The sequence below is a fragment of the Anomaloglossus baeobatrachus genome, chromosome 1, assembly GCF_048569485.1.
Source record: "Anomaloglossus baeobatrachus isolate aAnoBae1 chromosome 1, aAnoBae1.hap1, whole genome shotgun sequence".
Lineage (NCBI taxonomy): Eukaryota > Metazoa > Chordata > Amphibia > Anura > Aromobatidae > Anomaloglossus > Anomaloglossus baeobatrachus.
This window is the reverse complement of record NC_134353.1, coordinates 852,640,307-852,661,499: the sequence shown is the minus strand read 5'-3', so window position 1 is coordinate 852,661,499 and position 21,193 is coordinate 852,640,307. Positions and strand designations below refer to the sequence as shown.

At 45.2% G+C, this 21,193-nt stretch overlaps 1 protein-coding gene across 3 annotated transcripts in view; it reads left to right on the top strand.

The window, feature by feature from the left end:
* ANKRD31 (ankyrin repeat domain 31) overlaps positions 1-21,193 on the top strand; it is a 408,642-nt gene that overhangs the window by 256,362 nt on the left and 131,087 nt on the right. For all 3 annotated transcript variants that reach the window (XM_075342271.1, XM_075342267.1, XM_075342277.1), the window contains 3 exons: positions 7,762-7,859; positions 8,011-8,111; positions 18,652-18,810. In XM_075342271.1, the coding sequence (XP_075198386.1) occupies positions 7,762-7,859; positions 8,011-8,111; positions 18,652-18,810 (358 nt within the window). The remainder of the gene's footprint in view (positions 1-7,761; positions 7,860-8,010; positions 8,112-18,651; positions 18,811-21,193) is intronic.

The window sequence follows — 21,193 nt, the reverse complement described above, 5'->3', positions numbered from 1 at the left end:
CCATCTGAATTCTGCGGCCCTCAACCTGACTGTGTGGCCATTGAGTCCTGGCTCCTAGCGTCCTCAGGCTTATCTCAAGATGTCATTGCCACTATGAGACAGGCCAGGAAACCAACGTCCGCCAAGATCTATCATAGGACTTGGAGGATCTTCTTATCCTGGTGCTCCGATCAGGGTTTTACCCCCTGACCGTTTGCCTTACCCACTTTTCTTTCCTTCCTTCAATCCGGAATGGACAAGGGTTTGTCTCTCGGCTCTCTCAAGGGACAAGTATCGGCGCTATCCGTATTTTTTCAAAAGCGTCTAGCCAGGCTTCCGCAGGTCCGCACGTTCCTGCAGGGAGTTTGCCACATAGTCCCACCTTACAAGAGGCCGCTGGAACCATGGGATCTTAACAGAGTGCTAAAGGCTCTTCAGAAACCACCTTTTGAGCCACTGCGGGATGTCTCTCTTTCACGTCTTTCGCAGAAGGTGGCCTTTCTAGTGGCAGTCACTTCGCTCCGTAGAGTGTCGGAGTTGGCAGCGCTGTCATGCAAAGCACCCTTCCTGGTTTTTCACCAGGATAAGGTGGTTCTGCGTCCGGTCCCGGAATTTCTCCCTAAGGTGGTATCCCCTTTTCATCTCAATCAGGATATCTCCTTACCTTCTTTTTGTCCTCATCCAGTTCACCAATGTGAAAAGGAGTTGCATTTGTTAGATCTAGTGAGAGCACTCAGGCTCTACATTTCTCGCACGGCGCCCCTGCGCCGTTCTGATGCGCTCTTTGTCCTTGTCACTGGCCAGCGTAAGGGTTCGCAGGCTTCCAAGTCAACCTTGGCTCGGTGGATCAAGGAACCGATTCTTGAAGCCTACCGTTCTTCTGGGCTTCCGATTCCTTCAGGGCTAAAAGCCCATTCTACCAGAGCCGTGGGTGCATCCTGGGCATTGCGGCACCAGGCTACGGCTCAGCAGGTGTGTCAGGCGGCTACCTGGTCGAGTCTGCACACTTTCACGAAACACTATCAGGTGCATACCTATGCTTCGGCAGATGCCAGTCTAGGTAGGCGAGTCCTTCAGGCGGCGGTTGCCCACCTGTAAGAAGGGGCCGTTTTCGGCTCTTTTTATCGAGGTATTCTTTTACCCACCCAGGGACTGCTTTTGGACGTCCCAATTGTCTGGGTCTCCCAATGGAGCGACAAAGAAGAAGGGAATTTTGTTTACTTACCGTAAATTCCTTTTCTTCTAGCTCCTATTGGGAGACCCAGCACCCGCCCCTGTTCCCTTCGGGCTGTTGTTTTTTTGTGTACACATGTTGTTCATGTTGAATTGTTCTTTTGGGTCATGGTTTAGTTCTCCGAACATCCTTCGGATTGAATTTACCTTAGACCAATTTATAAGTTTCCTCCTTCCTGCTTTTGCACCAAAACTGAGGAGCCCGTGATGCACGGGAGGGTGTATAGGCAGAGGGGAGGGGTTACACTTTTTAAAGTGTAATACTTTGTGTGGCCTCCGGAGGCAGAAGCTATACACCCAATTGTCTGGGTCTCCCAATAGGAGCTAGAAGAAAAGGAATTTACGGTAAGTAAACAAAATTCCCTTCTTTTTAGTCTTAGTTTTATTTTTTTTTACTTAACATTTTTCATTTATTTCACACAGTAATAATTGACCTTTGGGGCCATTTAACCTCTAAATTATCAATTTTTAGTTTTTTCTTTTTAGTTTTTTCCTAACCTTAATCCAAGAGCCATAACTTTTTATTTATTTTTCTTTTGATATAGCCGTGTGAGGGCTTATTTTTTGCGGGATGAGTTGTACTTTTAAATTACATCATTTTATCCTATGATGTAATGGTAATCAGGAAAAAGATTTCAAGTGTGGCAAAATAGCAAAAAGGTTAAATTCTGCAATTGTTTTTTTGGGGTTTTATTTACAGCATTTATTTTACCATAAAAGTGACCTGGCAGTATGATCCTCCAGGTCAGTATGATTATGTATACATAAATATGTATAGTTTTATTTGAAGTGGTGAAAAAATTCTGAAATTTTGAAAAAAAACAAACCAAAAACTTGCTTGTCCACATCTTAGTGTTTGCCTTATAAATATTATTTGTTCCTATCCAATATTTTCTAACATTGATTTATCATAGCGGAATCTTAATATTGTGCCTTTGCACTTGTAATAAATGTTGACATAAAATGCTGGTTTATGCACTGGGGTGAATGATGGATCACTCAGTGTAAACACGGAACATGTTGGAAATATTAAATATGTTTTGCTTACATACTCTGGAATGCGGTCTAATGGTTTAGGTGTGTCACAGCTGCCCAGATAAAAAAGACCATTCATCGGAAGATGCAAAGGTTACTTTGATTTGAAAAGTATTTTCCATGTGGTAAATATCTCCATAAATCCTGACTTGCAACTTGTATTTTATTTCACCCTTCTTATGATTGTTATTATGTTGACAACGTTTTAGATAGACACACCCTTAAACCTTTAGCTGAACCTTAAGGGTACATTGCTACGGGAAATTGTGGATATTCTGGTGTGGTTTTGCATGAGGAGATGCTCCTGTTACTGTAGAATGGGAATGTGACTGAGTAATATCATTTACACACTGGAGAAAATCAGCAATATAAAATGACGAGTACTACATATTTGATATCTGCAGCATGTACATTTACAATGCAGATCATCACTTTGCTAGATCACCTTTTTTGCAAGGAGAACATCACAGATCCGGTGGGAATAAACTTTATTATGCACTGGCACAGTTTTTTCTTATGTTAAATCAAATCTGTCAGCAGGTTTTTGCTATGTAAGTTGAAGCCAGCATGCTGCAAGGGTTAACACAGAAAATTCAGGTATGCCTGATGTGTAGCAGTCCAATATTTTGTTTATTTGCTATGTTAGTCTAAGCAGCAGGAACTTTATCATTATATGACTAGAAATTCATGTGCAGAGAAGTCCAGTGCAGCCCCTGCTGTGTTGACACCTCACTGTCAATGTACAATCTCTATAGAGACAATGGTGTGGGCAGGGCAGCTCTCTAAACTCAGCTACATGACTAAACCTAAAAATTCAGATTGTGTTAGAACGGCTGCAGCCAGTAATTTAAGTGATACATCATTAGATTCGGGGTCTCATCATGCTACCCTCAGATGAGGTAGCAAAAATCTGCTGACAGATTCCCTTTAAACCTTTAATGACTAGGGAAGTGTGTATGTATATACATATATATATATATATATATATATATATACATATATATATATATATATATACACACACATATATACGGTGTGTGTGTGTGTGTGTGTATATATATATATATATATATATATATATATATATACAGTTAGGTCCAGAAATATTTGGACAGTGACACAATTTTCGCGAGTTGGGCTCTGCATGCCACCACATTGGATTTGAAATGAAACCTCTACAACAGAATTCAAGTGCAGATTGTAACGTTTAATTTGAAGGTTTGAACAAAAATATCTGATAGAAATTGTAGGAATTGTACACATTTCTTTACAAACACTCCACATTTTAGGAGGTCAAAAGTAATTGGACAAATAAACCAAACCCAAACAAAATATTTTTATTTTCAATATTTTGTTGCGAATCCTTTGGAGGCAATCACTGCCTTAAGTCTGGAACCCATGGACATCACCAAACGCTGGGTTTCCTCCTTCTTAATGCTTTGCCATGTCTTTACAGCCGCAGCCTTCAGTTCTTGCTTGTTTGTGGGTCTTTCCGTCTTAAGTCTGGATTTGAGCAAGTGAAATGCATGCTCAATTGGGTTAAGATCTGGTGATTGACTTGGCCATTGCAGAATGTTACACTTTTTGGCACTCATGAACTCCTGGGTAGCTTTGGCTGTATGCTTGGGGTCATTGTCCATCTGTACTATGAAGCGCCGTCCGATCAACTTTGCGGCATTTGGCTGAATCTGGGCTGAAAGTATATCCCGGTACACTTCAGAATTCATCCGGCTACTCTTGTCTGCTGTTATGTCATCAATAAACACAAGTGACCCAGTGCCATTGAAAGCCATGCATGCCCATGCCATCACGTTGCCTCCACCATGTTTTACAGAGGATGTGGTGTGCCTTGGATCATGTGCCGTTCCCTTCTTCTCCAAACTTTTTTCTTCCCATCATTCTGGTACAGGTTGATCTTGGTCTCATCTGTCCATAGAATACTTTTCCAGAACTGAGCTGGCTTCATGAGGTGTTTTTCAGCAAATTTAACTCTGGCTGGTCTATTTTTGGAATTGATGAATGGTTTGCATCTAGATGTGAACCCTTTGTATTTACTTTCATGGAGTCTTCTCTTTACTGTTGACTTAGAGACAGATACACCTACTTCACTGAGCGTGTTCTGGACTTCAGTTGATGTTGTGAACGGGTTCTTCTTCACCAAAGAAAGTATGCGGCGATCATCCACCACTGTTGTCATCCGTGGACGCCCAGGCCTTTTTGAGTTCCCAAGCTCACCAGTCAATTCCTTTTTTCTCAGAATGTACCCGACTGTTGATTTTGCTACTCCAAGCATGTCTGCTATCTCTCTGATGGATTTTTTCTTTTTTTTCAGCCTCAGGATGTTCTGCTTCACCTCAATTGAGAGTTCCTTAGACCGCATGTTGTCTGGTCACAGCAACAGCTTCCAAATGCAAAACCACACACCTGTAATCAACCCCAGACCTTTTAACTACTTCATTGATTACAGGTTAACGAGGGAGACGCCTTCAGAGTTAATTGCAGCCCTTAGAGTCCCTTGTCCAATTACTTTTGGTCCCTTGAAAAAGAGGAGGCTATGCATTACAGAGCTATGATTCCTAAACCCTTTCTCCGATTTGGATGTGAAAACTCTCATATTGCAGCTGGGAGTGTGCACTTTCAGCCCATATTATATATATAATTGTATTTCTGAACATGTTTTTGTAAACAGCTAAAATAACAAAACTTGTGTCACTGTCCAAATATTTCTGGCCCTGACTGTATATATATATATATATATATATATACCGTATTTTTCGGACCATAAGACGCACTTTTTTTCCCCCAAATGTTGGGGGAAAGTTGGGGGTGCGTCTTATGGTCTGACTATAGGGCTGCGGCTGGGAATGAGGGTGCTGCGGGTCATCGGGGGCACGAGCAGGCAGCAGCAGCGCCTGCTCGTGACCACGTGGGCCCGCTCATTACATATGCACGCCCATCCTCCCGCCCATCTCTCAGCGCTGAAGCCGGCACTGACAGGTGGGCGGAAGGATGAGCAGGGACGCGCGCATAGTAAAGAGCCGGCATGATCACCCCTGGCAATTACAGCCTGGAGTGATCATGTGCGGCTGTATTCACTGCCCCCCGCGCGTCATTACCAGCGCGGGGTGCAGTGAATCAGTACACTCACCCGTCCCCGTGTGTGGAGCCGCCCCCCTGCTGCACGCGATGACTTCCTGTCTGTGCCGGTCAGCTGATCTGTGCCGGTCAGCTGATCTGTGCCGGGCTGGTCAGCTGATCGGCACAGACAGGAAGACATCGCGATGTTGCAGGGGAACGGCTCCACACACACAGATCAGCGTGCCAGAGAGGAAGATGATCGGTGCTGCAGGGAGTGAGGAAAAGGTGAGTATAAACGTTTATTTTTTTCTCTGTGCTATAGGATACAGGCCATATACCAGGATGGTATATGAGCACGATGGGAGTATATGAGCAGGCTGGATGGGGGGGGCATGTGAACAGGCTGGATGGGGGGGGCATGTGAACAGGCTGGATGGGGGGGGCATGTGAACAGGCTGGATGGGGGGGGCATGTGAACAGGCTGGATGGGGGGGGCATGTGAACAGGCTGGATGGGGGGGGCATGTGAACAGGCTGGATGGGGGGGGCATGTGAACAGGCTGGATGGGGGGGGCATGTGAACAGGCTGGATGGGGGGGGCATGTGAACAGGCTGGATGGGGGGGGCATGTGAACAGGCTGGATGGGGGGGGCATGTGAACAGGCTGGATGGGGGGGGCATGTGAACAGGCTGGATGGGGGGGCATGTGAACAGGCTGGATGGGGGGGCATGTGAACAGGCTGGATGGGGGGGCATGTGAACAGGCTGGATGGGGGGGCATGTGAACAGGCTGGATGGGGGGGGCATGTGAACAGGCTGGATGGGGGGGGCATGTGAACAGGCTGGATGGGGGGGCATGTGAACAGGCTGGATGGGGGGGGCATGTGAACAGGCTGGATGGGGGGGCATGTGAACAGGCTGGATGGGGGGGCATGTGAACAGGCTGGATGGGGGGGGCATGTGAACAGGCTGGATGGGGGGGGCATGTGAACAGGCTGGATGGGGGGGGCATGTGAACAGGCTGGATGGGGGGGGCATGTGAACAGGCTGGATGGGGGGGGCATGTGAACAGGCTGGATGGGGGGGGCATGTGAACAGGCTGGATGGGGGGGGCATGTGAACAGGCTGGATGGGGGGGGCATGTGAACAGGCTGGATGGGGGGGGGCATGTGAACAGGCTGGATGGGGGGGGCATGTGAACAGGCTGGATGGGGGGGGCATGTGAACAGGCTGGATGGGGGGGGCATGTGAACAGGCTGGATGGGGGGGGCATGTGAACAGGCTGGATGGGGGGGGCATGTGAACAGGCTGGATGGGGGGGGGCATGTGAACAGGCTGGATGGGGGGGGGCATGTGAACAGGCTGGATGGGGGGGGGCATGTGAACAGGCTGGATGGGGGGGGGCATGTGAACAGGCTGGATGGGGGGGGGCATGTGAACAGGCTGGATGGGGGGGGGCATGTGAACAGGCTGGATGGGGGGGGGCATGTGAACAGGCTGGATGGGGGGGGGCATGTGAACAGGCTGGATGGGGGGGGGCATGTGAACAGGCTGGATGGGGGGGGCATGTGAACAGGCTGGATGGGGGGGGGGCATGTGAACAGGCTGGATGGGGGGGGGCATGTGAACAGGCTGGATGGGGGGGGGCATGTGAACAGGCTGGATGGGGGGGGGCATGTGAACAGGCTGGATGGGGGGGGGCATGTGAACAGGCTGGATGGGGGGGGGCATGTGAACAGGCTGGATGGGGGGGGGCATGTGAACAGGCTGGATGGGGGGGGGCATGTGAACAGGCTGGATGGGGGGGGGCATGTGAACAGGCTGGATGGGGGGGGGGCATGTGAACAGGCTGGATGGGGGGGGCATGTGAACAGGCTGGATGGGGGGGGGCATGTGAACAGGATAGATGGGGGTTTATAGCAGGATCATATACAAGGCAGGAGGATCATTACCAGGATGGGGTACCTTAGTAAAGAATTTGGGGACATTACCCCCATAACAGTGTCAGCAGCAGATCCTCGCCCTATAACAGTGTGTCATGACCACATTTTTTGCTTAAAGTTTTATTTTCCCATTTTCCTCCTCTAAAACCAGGGTGCGTCTTATAGTCCGGTGCGTCTTATAGTCCGAAAAATACGGTACATATATATATATATATGTAAAAAAAAAAATAAATAAACATATATATATATATATATATATACATATATATATCAGTGGTGACCCTAAATTAGAGTGTTTCCCAAAGTTATCTTTTCACATGTATCTATGACCGTAGGATGAATTCATTTGGACTGGAAAAATGCACATATTGGATATCGCTTTCAGATATCTAGGAAATGGATGTTTTTTGCTATTCTGGATTTGTATTTAAGGTGAGCTTTGTACATTTGATAAGTATCTGGTTTGCGTACTCTTAAGATATATCAATTTTTAGGAACTAAAGAGCACAGAAAGTACCAAGACAACTGAAATCATTCTGAGGAAATCGTTTAGGCGCAGAATTTTCAAAAATTTTGACAGCTGCTGTGCAAGGTAATATTGAAAGGTCTAATGAGGCCAACCTATTTATGCTCAAATAATATTATGTAACTTATGAAGTTGATTTTTCACAATACCTTAGCAAATGGCATACACAGCTGTCTTCAATAATCAACTAACTTTACAATTCAACATAATGTTACAGAGAGAAGGGGACTGAACGAGTAAATAGGATTGATAGTAGGCAAGAGACCTATGATTGTACATCCCCCTTCCTGGTAGTAAACAATCAATTAAATAAAACAGGTGAGATATGTTATTGTCACATATTGTTACATAATGTAGAGTTAGTTGAGGCAAGAACCACATTTTACTGATCAATTTTACTCCTATTTGTCTTTGTTCCGTTGTTGGTGCCAGCGTTACTCTAAGGGGTACTTTGCACACAGAGATAAATCTGCGGCAGATCTGTGGTTGCAGTGAAATTGTGGACAATCAGTGCCAGGTTTGTGGCTGTGTACAAATGGAATAATATGTCCACAATTTCACTGCAACCACAGATCTGCCAAAGATTTATCTGTGTGTGCAAAGTAGCCCTAAGGCTATGTGCGCACGTTGCGCAAATACATGCAGTTACGCTGCGCTTTGTAGCGCAGCGTAACTGCATGCGTCCTGCGTCCCCTGCACAGTCTATGGAGATTGTGCAGGGGCCGTGCGCACGTGGCGCTTTAGAGCGCAGCGCTTCGGCTACTGCCGAAGCGCTGCGTAAAAAGAAGTGACATGTCACTTCTTTCCTGCGCTTTGCCGGCAGCTCCTGCTCTGTCTATGGCAGGAGCTGCAGGCAGAGCGCATGGAATCGGCTTTTTTTTTTTTCACTACGGACATTTCTGCAGCGATTTAAAGCGCACATGTGCTCTTCAGATCGCTGCAGAAATTTCTGCAGTGACTGTACGCAACGTGCGCACATAGCCTAACTCCCTTCGGCCCCGTTCACATTGTGCTCTTCCCCACATTCAGTGGCTCTGTTGGGGTTTATGTCTGAATACCACTCAAAACAACATATTCACCAATGGGGCCATTGACTGTAATGGTGCAGACACAAAGAAACAGTCTGCTATGTCTGGGTATCCGCCTCGAGTAGACCTAAATGCCCTAAAATAGTGCACAAACAAGCACAGTGAGCCCGTCCGCTCCATTATTTTCAATGGCCAGTCGGCATGTACATCCTAATCCTGTTTTGGCATGTACATCCTAATCCTGTTTTGTGGGTATGGCCGGAAGCCCCAATTTGACCACTAAAGGACAAAGCAGTGTGAAAATTGCCTTAGGCTAAATTCCCAAAATGAGTGTTTAGTGCTTTTTTCTAAGGTGTATTGTCATGATCAAAATACACAGCAAAACACAGTTCTGGTAAAGTGGATGAGATATTGTTTCTTTATTTAAAACATGAAATAGAAAAAAGGACAAAAAAAACTTTCTGAAGAAACATAATAAAAACACAAAAACTCACTAAGGCCCTGTGCGCACTAGAAAAAGGATTTTTCTCCAGAAATTTCTTGAGAGTCCGAAAGAGTAGCGCACTTGCGTTCAAAAAACGCACCAATAATGCACCAAAAATGCATGCGTTTTACCACGTTTTTGGTGCATTTTAGATGCGTTTTTTCCGCAGGTTGCTCCCCGCATTTTTTTACCATTATCTATGGCAAAAAACACAGGTACCTGCAGAAAAGAAGTGACCTGCACATTCTTTTTCTCAAGAAATTCTGCAGAAAGAATGTTCTTGAGAGAAAAACGCAGTGTGCGCACAGATATTTTTTTCCATAGGTTTTGCTGGGGAATGTCTGCAGAAAGGTTACAACCATTTTCTCAAGAAATTTCTGCAGCAAAAACGCAAAAAAACGCGGGTAAAAACACGGGTAAAAACGCAGTGTGTGAACAAGGCCTAATGAATGCAGTAAAAAAGGCAAGCAGCTTACATGAGCTAACTGGTATATATAACCTAGAATAAAAGCATAATGAGTAGCCCCAATGCAATAAGTAAAGAAGTAGCAACAAATGTAGAATACATATGGTACATACTTGCATAGTTATATAAGTTGAAAAAAGACACAGCTCATCAAATTCAGCCTTTCTCCACCAGTTATACATTCTCTATTGCTAGATTATTTATAAACCACAATGCTATTTGTTGTGAGAAAAGCATCTGGCCCTTTTTTAAATGCTGTTATAGTATCTGCCATTACTACTTCTTGTGGTAGGGCATTCCACAGTATGACTGCTCTATCTGTAAAGAACCCTCTCCTATTTGGCTGCTGTAATCGCCTTTCTGCCATTCGCAGTGAGTGCCCCCTGGTCCTTAGTATTGTCTTTGGAAGGAATAAGTCATGTGCCGACTACATCACCGCTGGCTACATCCCGTTTAGAGAATGTACCTGCTAGGATTCTGTTGTCCTTCTGACCACAAGTGGCTTCTATTATTCACTTTGCTAATTGTGCTGCAATTCCACTCCTTACCACTACAGGCTGTAATTGTGGTCTGCAGTCGACCTTTAGTAAGATGGCCAATGTTGAACCTGTAGAAGCCATGTTGTTTCCTATTTGGGCCTTCTTAAAGCTACATGGATCATTCACTCATTGCTTCAGAATTGTGTCTAGCTGTTGTCTAGTTCAGGTCTCCAGCTCCAGAACGGTCTTACCCAGATTGTTCCCACACTTCCCATTGCTACGGCCAAGGACTTTTACCACCTCTTGCTGTTCCTCGCTCATGCTGCTCCAGCCAGTGGATTATAGCTACATTATTGTAACAGTACCATTTACAATGACTCTTTGTTTCCTGTTCCTTTAACCAGATTTTTACCCATCTACATAGTTTCCCCTAGTTCCTGCTTCTGAAGCTTCATTATAAGGCTATTAAAGGTACAGTATTAGATGGCTTTACAAAGTTCAAATAAATCACATCAGCCACATTATCAACATCCAGATTTGCACTTACCTCCTCATAGAAACCCAACATATTGGTTAGACACGACTTATCTTTTATGAATCCATGCTGGTTATCAGTTAATATATTATTATCTGCAATATATTTTTGCAGGTCATCTCTTAAAATGCCCTAAAAAAAATTAATTCTATTGATGTCCGACTTACCGAACAGTAGTTATTAGACACAAAAGAATACATGGATCCATAATATACATATTTATTTTTATAGTTGACCAAAGTCACCATACCATGAATTATTTTCAGAAAACTGACTCTACTCAAAGCATTTATGAGACATTGATGAAGGCTAAATAGACAATAGATTTATGAATATAAAAAGATATTTATTTATATGCACAACACAGATAAGACATACACAGATAGTAGTGATTTAACCCCTTAAGGACGAAGCCAGTTTTGTACTTTGTACCCAGGCCATTTTTTGCAATTCTGACCAGTGTCCCTTTATGAGGTTATAACTCTGGAACGCTTCAACGGATCCCGGTGATTCTGACATTGTTTTTTCGTAACATATTGTATAAATTTAGAACGATATTTTTTGCTTTTATTTGTGAAAAAATCGGAAATTTGATGAAAATTCTTAAAATTTTGCAATTTTTAAACTTTTCATTTTTATGCCCTTAACCCAGAGAGTTATGTCACACAAAATAGTTAATAAATAACATTTCCCACATGTCTACTTTACATCAGCACAATTTCTGAAACAAAATTTTTTGGGGTTAGGAAGTTAGAAGGGTTCAAAGTTCATCAGCAATTTCCCATTTTTTCAACAAAATTCACAAAACCATTTTTTTAGGGACCACATCACATTTGATGTGACTTTGAGAGGCCTGGGTGACAGAAAATACCCAAAAGTGACACCATTCTAAAACCTGCACCCCTCAAAGTACTCAAAACCACATCCAAGAAGTTTATTAACCCTTCAGGTGCTAAACAGGAACTAAAGCAATGTGGAATCAAAAAAAGCAAAAAATAAAATGTTACCTAAAATGTTGCTCTACCCAAATTTATTCACTTTTAGAAGAAATACCCACCAATTGATGCCCCAGACCAAGACACGCCGCCTGCACCTCGACGTGCGTTTCGCAACTGCTTCGACGAATCAATTGGTGGGTATTTTCCTCCATGTGAGCACTGGCTCTTCTCTCTGCAATTGATGGTTTTCTGCAGTAGTTCATGGCCAGCGGTTACTAGGCAGTATTTACTGCAACATATACATTCTTTCTATAGCAGACTAGGTGTAGATAGCGATTAACTAATATATATGAGCTTAAGTATTGAAGGCATTACATCCAATGTTTATTAACCTATATTATTATCACTGTGTGATGTCTGTTGATTCACTAATATTTAGTTTCGCTCAATACCATGTAATACTGTATTAATTTATCTGACTGTCTATTGTTGCTGCAGGTTATCTCCTCTGCCAACTCCTGCTATATAGATTGTGCAACCATCTAATTGCCAATAATATTAGAGTATAGTGAGAGAATCTTTCTCCAGAGTGCTCATGTAACTTTATTTGCATTTGGCAATATAAAAAGCCCTGTATCCATCCACACTGCCCGGTTTTTGCTGTGTTGACTTTAAATCATTGCTATCTGTGTATGTTTTGTCTGTGTTGCGCATATAAATAAATATCTTTATATATTCATAAATCTATTGTCTTTTTAGCCTTCATCAATGTCTCATAAATGCTTTGAACAGAGTCAGTTTTCTGAAAATAATTACCGAACAGTAGTTGCCTGGATCCACCTTCTTACCTTTCTTAATTAAAGGCAATCTGTCAGCAGGTGGTTTTTGCTGCCTCATCTGAGAACAGCATGATGTAGGCAAAGAGATCCTGAATCCAACGATGTATTACCTAGATTACTGGCTGCAGCCGTTCTGACACAATCAAAATTTTTAGCTTTAGTCATGTAGCAGAGATCAGAGAGCTGCCCTCGCCCACACCAGGCTCTCAATAGAAATTGTACATTGACAGTGAGGTGTCAGAGAAGCTGGCTTGTTGGACTGCCGTGCTTGTGACTTTATAGTCCCAGCAATGATAAGGGTCCTGCTGCATTTAATAAACATAGCAAATAAACAACACATTGGAATGTGACAAGACAGGCATCCCTGAATTTTCTGTGTTAACCCTTGCAGCATGCTGGCTTTAGCTTACATAGCAAAAACCTGCTGACATGTTCCCTTTAAATATTGGTAGCACGTCAGCTATCCTCCAATCCTGAGAGAGAGAGAGAGAGAGAGAAGGAGACCCTGACCACCATCAGGTCTACTGTCGGGATGAGGGAGAGTGCAGGGCCCCCAGTTACAGGGTCAGCACAGGAGAGGTAGAGTAGATACGCTCCACTACTATTTCTAGTTGTGTGTATGTAGAAGGGGGGGTGCTGCTTGCTAGTTTCCAAACACTATTGTGCTCTTTTCTCTTTCCCCGGGGTTTTAGGGGATCATAATTTTTAGAATATCAGTGCTCTCCTGACCCAAAGTTACACCCATTGCTCTTTTTTACAAACCTGGGTTTAGTCCTTTGTATCAGGTCTCCGAGAGCCCATATGCAAACAACTACAGCTGGTAACTCCTGATTACAGAAGTGAAGGACCAAGACACCCTCCTTCAAGTGGCAAGACATATGGAGATGAATCTAGCAGCTTACAAGATCACCCCACATACAGATGTGCTGCATTCACAGTCAACTGAAGAGTATCATCACGTCATCTCCAGCCCAGAAGTCATTCTACCTGTTTGCCATGGAGGAAGACAGCAGCCCTTTGAACATGTTTGTTATGTTTTGTTTTCTTTTTCTTTTGACACACTACATCCGATAATCTTTTAATTCCAGTGAGAGCCATTCTGAAACTGTGAATGTTACTGAGGTGTCTACACCGAGTACCTGAGCACCCTGATGCTCGTTTAATTAGTGAACACTAATGCGAATGTGCTCGCTACTGCTCAATACTTGATCAAGCATTGGGATCCTCGGGTACTCATAGGGCTCGGCCTAGTATTGCTGGTGCTCGGATGTTTAGTCTGTTAAACTAAGACCACAAAGCAGTCTTGCTTCACTGCATGATGTGTTCAGGCACCCCAGTGAGAGCCATTAAGAGTCTCTGAATGGCTGTCACTGGGGTTAAAACATTGTTATTGGAAGTAGTGTTTCAAAGGATATAAAAATCTCGCCCTCCTTTCCCCTGCAATGCTCTTTTTATGGCGTGCTGTATGTGGGTAGGGAGGCAAACTGCCCATTCATTGACTTCCGTTATACTCATTATTCAAGTAGAGCACTTTCAGAGCATCTAACCTGCTTGACTCAAGTGTCGAGTGCTCTCCCATTTCTAGTGAACACTAGAGTTGATTGAACCCGCCAAAATCCGTTACCAGCAGATCACTGCCGGATTGAAAAAAAAAAGTCTGTATCCGCTCCGGATTCCGGTGCTCATATAAGACTATGGTGACCAGAATCTGGAGATTAAAAACGTTTGTGGAGGGGACAGGGGGGTAGGAGCGCGCGCGGTGTAATCGCCCGAGACTGTGTCATGGCAGCAAACTCTGAGTCACGCGTTTCCCTTCCGGAGCCGACAAATCAATATTCATTGTTTTGCCCGCCCACCAGCGCGTGTAATTGTTTGCAGTTAGACGCGCCCCCATCCTGAGCAGCAGCGTATCAGCTGACTGCAACCAATCACAGGCGGCAGGATGGCTGGTGGGCAGGGAAAGCAGTGCAAGTGTCTGTGGGTCAGTATGGTGAATGTGCATGTGTTTCAGAAACACATGCACGTTCCTGTCAGAAGTGTGTGCAGCTGTGTCTGTGATGCAGCTTTTTTTTTTTTTATTATTATTGTTTAAATAAATAATAATAAAAAAAGAACAACGTGCGGTCCCCCTTAATTTTGATACCCAGCCAAGATAAAGCCCATTGGGGGCTGGTATTCTCAGCCCACTGCCGCCTGGTATTGCCGCATCTATTAGATGTGACAATCCCGGTACTTTACCAGCTCTTCCCATTGGCCTGGAGCAGTGCCAATCGGGGTAATAAGGTGTTAATAGCAGCGCACAGCTGCTACTAAATCCTAGGTTTGTGATAGCACAGGCGTCAATGAGATACCTGCATCACCCTAACCTGTAAACGAAAGTAAATAAACACAGACACAGAGAGAAAATCCTTTATTTGGAATAAAATACAAAACACACACGCTCCTTCAACTCTTTATTAACCCCCAACACCCCGCAGCTCCGGCGTAATCCACACTAGGTCCCACGCCGCTTCAGCTCTGCTACATAACACAGCCAGCGGCCATAGAGCATGACCACTGGCTGTGCAGACAATGACTGAGCCGCGATACTGTCACAGGCTGCGGGCGCGTGTGCCTGCAACCAATCACAGACGAGAGTACGACCAGTGGGCGAGGAAAACACGGGAAGCTGTGTGTATACGATGCACAGTACAGGAAGTGAATGCGCGACCCGGAAGCAGTGTGCCGCCATGACACCGAGTCTCGGTAAGTATTTTATTTCTGTTTTTCTTTATTTTTCAATTATTTTCCGGTACTCGGGCATCTTTGAAACCGCGTGGATCTGGACTTTTACAGTCTGGATCCGCTCAGCCCCAGTGAACACAAATGAAAAGTGCATATTTAATAATTTCTCAGCCTTCTCTTTGTCTTCTTTAATTATATCGCTATGATATCTTTTGGGCATGAAAGTATTGCTAAAAAATTTAAGAATTGTTTTAAACCTTTCCCGACATTGGACATACCCCATACATCCTGATGACAATTGTGTTCTCAATCAACAACGTATGGGGTTTGTCCTGGCTTTCATACAATGACACTGGTGACGGTGATCGCATGAAGGTGCCTGCTGTTTGTCAGCAAGGCACGTGCCCTCATTGCTACACAGGGTTTCAATGTTTCAGGCAATGAAATTGGCTTAGCCGTTGAAGTCCAGGTATGATCGGTACACTAACATCACGGATCATAGGCTGAAGCCTAGCAATGGCAGTGTCACCAGTCTCAGCACTGATTGGAGCGATCGTGCAATTGCTCCAATCAGAGACGTGCTCTGACCTGCCAGTGACCATTCCTCCTCATTCCAGTTCAGAGACGTATGCACAGTGGTCACTGAGTCGTTCTGCTGATGATCCGCTGAACCTTGGTGTGTCATGAGCTTTTTAGGACTGTGTCACCACTCCTGCTTCTGCTGCTGCCTGAAGGAAGACTATCTTTTTTTTCCGCTTCCTGACCTTTACTCAGTCTACCCCAATCCATCAAGTAAAGTTAAAGTAATAAGCAGGCTTTACACGCTACGATATCGTTAATGAATTATCGTCGGGGTCACGTTGTTTGTGACACACATCCGGCGTCATTAACGATATTGTAGCATGTAACAGTCATGTGCGACCTAAAACGATCGCAAAAGCGGCAAAAATCGTTTGCCGCGGAGAGGTCGTCCTAAAACAAAAAACTGTTTACCTCTCATTAGCGATGTTGTTCGTCGTTCCTGCAGCACCACACATTGCTGTGTGTGACACAGTAGGAGCGACGAACATCTCCTTACCTGCCTCCACCGGCTATGCAGAAGGAAGGAGGTGGGCGGGATGTTTACGTCCCGCTCATCTCCGCCCCTCCGCTTCTATTGGACAGCTGCCGTGTGACATCGCTGTGACGCCGCACGACCCGTCCCCTTAGGAAGGAGGCGGGTCGCCGGCCAGAGCGACGTCGCAGGGCAGGTAAGTCCGTGTGACTGGGTTAAGCGAGGTTGTGCGCGACGGGCAGCGATTTGCCCGTGTTGCACAACCGACGGGGGCGGGTACAATCGCTTGCGATCTCGCTAGCGAGATCGCAGCGTGTAAAGCCCGCTATAATTTAGATGATGTTGTTACACATTTGGCTTGGGATAGACTATACAAGGTCTATAAAATTGTTGCATAGCATTTCTTTTTTTTAGATCCATCCTTAAACTGAACTAATTTTAATGATTGCAGACTGTGATAAGATATTTCTAACCAATACTAGATATGACTTGAAGTTATCGGCCTAAAGCTGGCGTGACTTGTTTCAAAGTTATAACTCACCAGCTATTCCTTCTCTCTTCTCCAAACACATGAATTCCAGATTAAGCCAAATGTGCATGTGTTCTTAATGGGCAATGGGTAGTAGCTTTTACCTGACCTTCTTACCCTGACAGGTAATAGCAAAAGTGTTGGCCCACTCCCATATGCATAAGATAATTGGTTGGCTGGCCAAAATTAGCCACAGTGTTCTGTTCTTTGTAGCAATGCTCCGTTCATATGCATAACGACTAGTGATGCGCGAACCCGCAGATATCTGGGATTGGCGGGTCCAACCGGATTTTTATTTATTTATTTTTTTAAATCCAGTTTGGGCACAGAATTGATTCCGGATATCTGACTGGACGTCGATCCCCATGTAAGTCTATGGGGACCCGAATAAGGCGCTTTAAAATGGTGGTAGAAAGGATAGAAGGATTAGAGCAGGCGCATTATACTTACCAGTGTCCTGCATGGCGGTAACACTAGTTTCTGGCCTACTCAATATCCCTCATGCATATGCCCTGCTTCCTCTGTCCACCGGCAGTCTCAGTACCTGTGATTGATTGATTGCAGTCAGACCGTGCCCACACCCTGTGTGACAGTGTGTCTGACTGCTTGGAATTATGCACGCTGTCTCTATATGTATTGTGATGTAAAAATAAATAAATAAAATTGGCGTAGGGTCCCCCCATATTATGATACCTAGCACAGATAAAGCATATGGCTAAAGGCTCAGCCCCCAGCTTTGTGCTTATCTTGGCTATGTATCAAAATAAGAGGGACACCATGTAGCTTTTTTTAAATTATTTAAATAAATAATTTTAAAAAATGGCGTGTGGTCCCCCCCAATTTTGATACCCAGCCATGATAAAGCCAACAACTGGGGGGTGGTATTCCCAGGCTGGGGAGGCCCATGGTTATTGGGCTCCACAGCCTAAAAATAGCAGCCTGCAGCCGCTCAGAATTGTCGCATCCATTAGATGTGACAATCCCAGCACTTTACCCAGCTCATCCCGATTGGCCTGGTGCGGTGTCAATCAGGGTAATAAGGTGTTAATGACCGCTCACAGCTGCCACTAAGCCCTAGATTAGTAATGGGAGGCGTCTATGAAAACCCCCATTACTAATCTGTAAATGAAAAGAAATAAACACAAACACCAAAAAACTCATTTTTAAAAAATAAAATGCAAACAATCTTACCCTCTTTCACCTCTTTATTAACCCCAAACATCCAGTTCCGACGTAATCCACACGAGGTCCCTTAAAGGTTCCAGCTCTGCTACATACATGCTAAAGTCACAGCGCACAAGAACAGAACTTTCCGCACGCAATAGGCTTCAGGGAGAGACTGACTAAGCTGCAGCGATCAGCAGGGATGTCACTCAGTTTATTTGTGGTCACAGCTGAGGGTTCCCACGGTACCACACCTGTGACCGCAGGAAAACTGACCTCAGGTAACCTCAATAAACTCAGTGACCTCACCTCAAGTGAGGTCATAGAGTTCACAGACCTGCATCTCCTGGCAGAAAACCTCGTTTTTTTTTGCCAAGAGATGCAGGTTGGTGCTGAAATTTATATACCGTATTTCTGCACCAAACCCAAAGGTCAGCAGTCCATCTACATCTCATAAATTTTCCGATGCACTGGTTGTCTTGCATAGTCTGAGCAAATGGATTTTTATGTACCGATAATTGTGAATAACTCCATATGCATTTGCCTGTATCTTTTATTTTCTTAACATGTTGGTTACTTTATGCTGATGTGTTTATTATTTTTCTTTCATTTCAAAAGCTGTTCAGCTTTGTAGATCCTCTAAGTCTTTTAGAAACATTCATAAAAGAAACTTCATCGGTGAGACCCTGCTACATAAGGCATGTAGAAAAGGGGATATTGAATTAGTTAATTCTCTAATTGAAGCAGGAATAAATATCAATGAGAAAGATAATGCTGGTGAGTGTAAAATTTATTATGTGAAAATAAAAGTTCTCATTGTTTTAAGAATCACATTGTTGAAAAGAATCATTTTCCTGTTCTGTTTTATGTGAAGAAATGCTGCATTGGAAATAATATATTTATTTATTTTATGGCTATATTGTAACACTCTGACCTTTCGGAAGTAGCTGGAAGGCTAAGTTCTTGCTGTGGTGCCCTGGACTAGCCAGATCGTCACAGATAACACACAAACACCCCCACCCCCATTAGACAGTGACACCAGCCAAACAAAAACCCTTGTTGCCTCCCTCCAGGGTCTGATGTCCACACCAGGTGGGGCGGAGCCAAGCGGTTGGCCCCACCCACCGAGGAGTTCACAGGCCTGGAGGTGGGAAAAGTGTCAGAACAGTTTAGGAGTTTGAAGTGAGAGGAGCAAGCACTTGGGTGTCTGGGTTTGTGGCCCAGGCACTGACAGCAAGGTTGGCAGACGGTGGTGGCCGTCTGCAGGAGTGGTGAAGCAACGCGGAACCGTAGGACCGGGGTCGGGCGTTGGCCCGCCAGTACCGACCGGGGAGCGAAGTGAAGCCAGCACACACAGGCAGGGCCATCGGACCCCGACCAGGCTTGGAGCCGCCGACAATAGTCAAATCCGTGAGGGTATACAGCTACCGCCTAAGGCTAGAGACCCAAGGGCCAGCGCCTGCGGGCAAACGGGCTCCTCCGGCATCCATCCACCGGGGAGCGGACTACCGTTAGGGATCCATAGTAGTCAAACGAGAACATCAAGGTGCAGGGAAAGACAGCCGCCATCACCTGTCCGGGGAGAGACACTGCAGCCGGCTGCGGGACCCGTCCATCCAGCCGTTTGGTTTACCAGAGACTCTGTCATTGACTGCCTGAGTGAGTACACCCGTGCCATCCGGCACCGCGCCGCGCTGCCCCTGCAACCCTGCACCTCACCAACCCTGCCTCCCCGTCACATCATCGGGCCCCAGGACCACCGACCCCTACCCACGGAGGGGGAAAACAACATCCCAGGTGCTCCTTACCATCGCTCCCGGGATCCCCGTCACCAGCAGCGGTGGTGCCCATCTTCACCACGACCCGTGGGTGGCGTCACGGACTAAATCCCCCAAACCAACCACCCCTTTCACTCACGGGCGAGGAGCGCTGCTCCAGTCCCCGAATCCGGCCCACCTCTCGAGCCACCGAGCAGCAGCCGCAGCAGCACCGGACCCGAGCGTTAGCGAGAGTGCAGCAGCGACGGCGTCCTCCCCGCCCGCGACAGCAATCTTTAATGTAGGGATTTGCTTGGCCAGAATATATCAGGATCTTTTAGCATCAACATTTTCGAAAATTGTATAGAATTGCACTTTTTCAATACAGCTGTATACTTCCTGATGAAGGGGTCGGTTCATCCCTGAAATATGTTGACCTTTTATTTGAAAATGACCAGTCAGGTCCTTATGCCCTCCAACCTAGCAGCATTCATATCTATATGCCCAAATTCCCTGCCCTGCAGGCCATCTAAGGCTTCATCAATCTGGTCAGGCACTGTGCATTTGTTCAGAGTGAGATAATCCACACTGATTCTTATAACCCCATTCTTCTTCTGAGCAACCACAATAGGAAACGCGTATGGGCCTTTGGACTCTATGATGATTCCAGTGTCCAGTAAGCTACGTAAGTGCATTCTGATGTTGTCCACATCAGCGGGAGCCAAGCGTTGGGATCTTTCTTGAGAAGGCTTTTCATCAGTCAGCCGATTGTGGTGCTCCAGTCCCTTTGCAAGGTCCTGGTGCCAATAATCCAAAAGAGAAGGCTCCAGCACTCTTCACCATATTCCTTGTCACTGACTGCTTTTCCTCCTTTTTCAAGTCACTACCTTCAAAACAGGGGTCAAAATGTTCAAGACATAATTTCTTTTCCTCTCCCTCTTTCTTTTCATAAGCAGCCAGAAAGACAGACAAAATGAATTATGAGAGTTAGCAAATATCTTTCACCTCCAATTTCACAGCACCACTTGGCCAAAGTACGGAAGAGGTTAGCATTTGTCCCTATTATAACAGGTACTGTTCCTCAGTCTTTATCCGTGTCTGGACAGATTCATGCTATGAAGGGTAACTCTCTCTCCATTTCAGCTATTGTCTCTGGAAACCATAGCATGACAGACACGTATCCCTTGTTGTGTTTTCACTCAATCCTAGAACACAATTAGAACACAAATCCAGATAGGGGTCACAGGTGTATGACAGACATATTTTCGGTAAGATTTCTCAAAAATGATAGACATTTGAGATCCACTCTCTGGCAATACAGTGCAAGGCTTACCATTGATACAGGTTTGTACATGGTCTGTTGGTCCCACAAGACCGCTCCGATTGGGCAAGATTAGATAGGG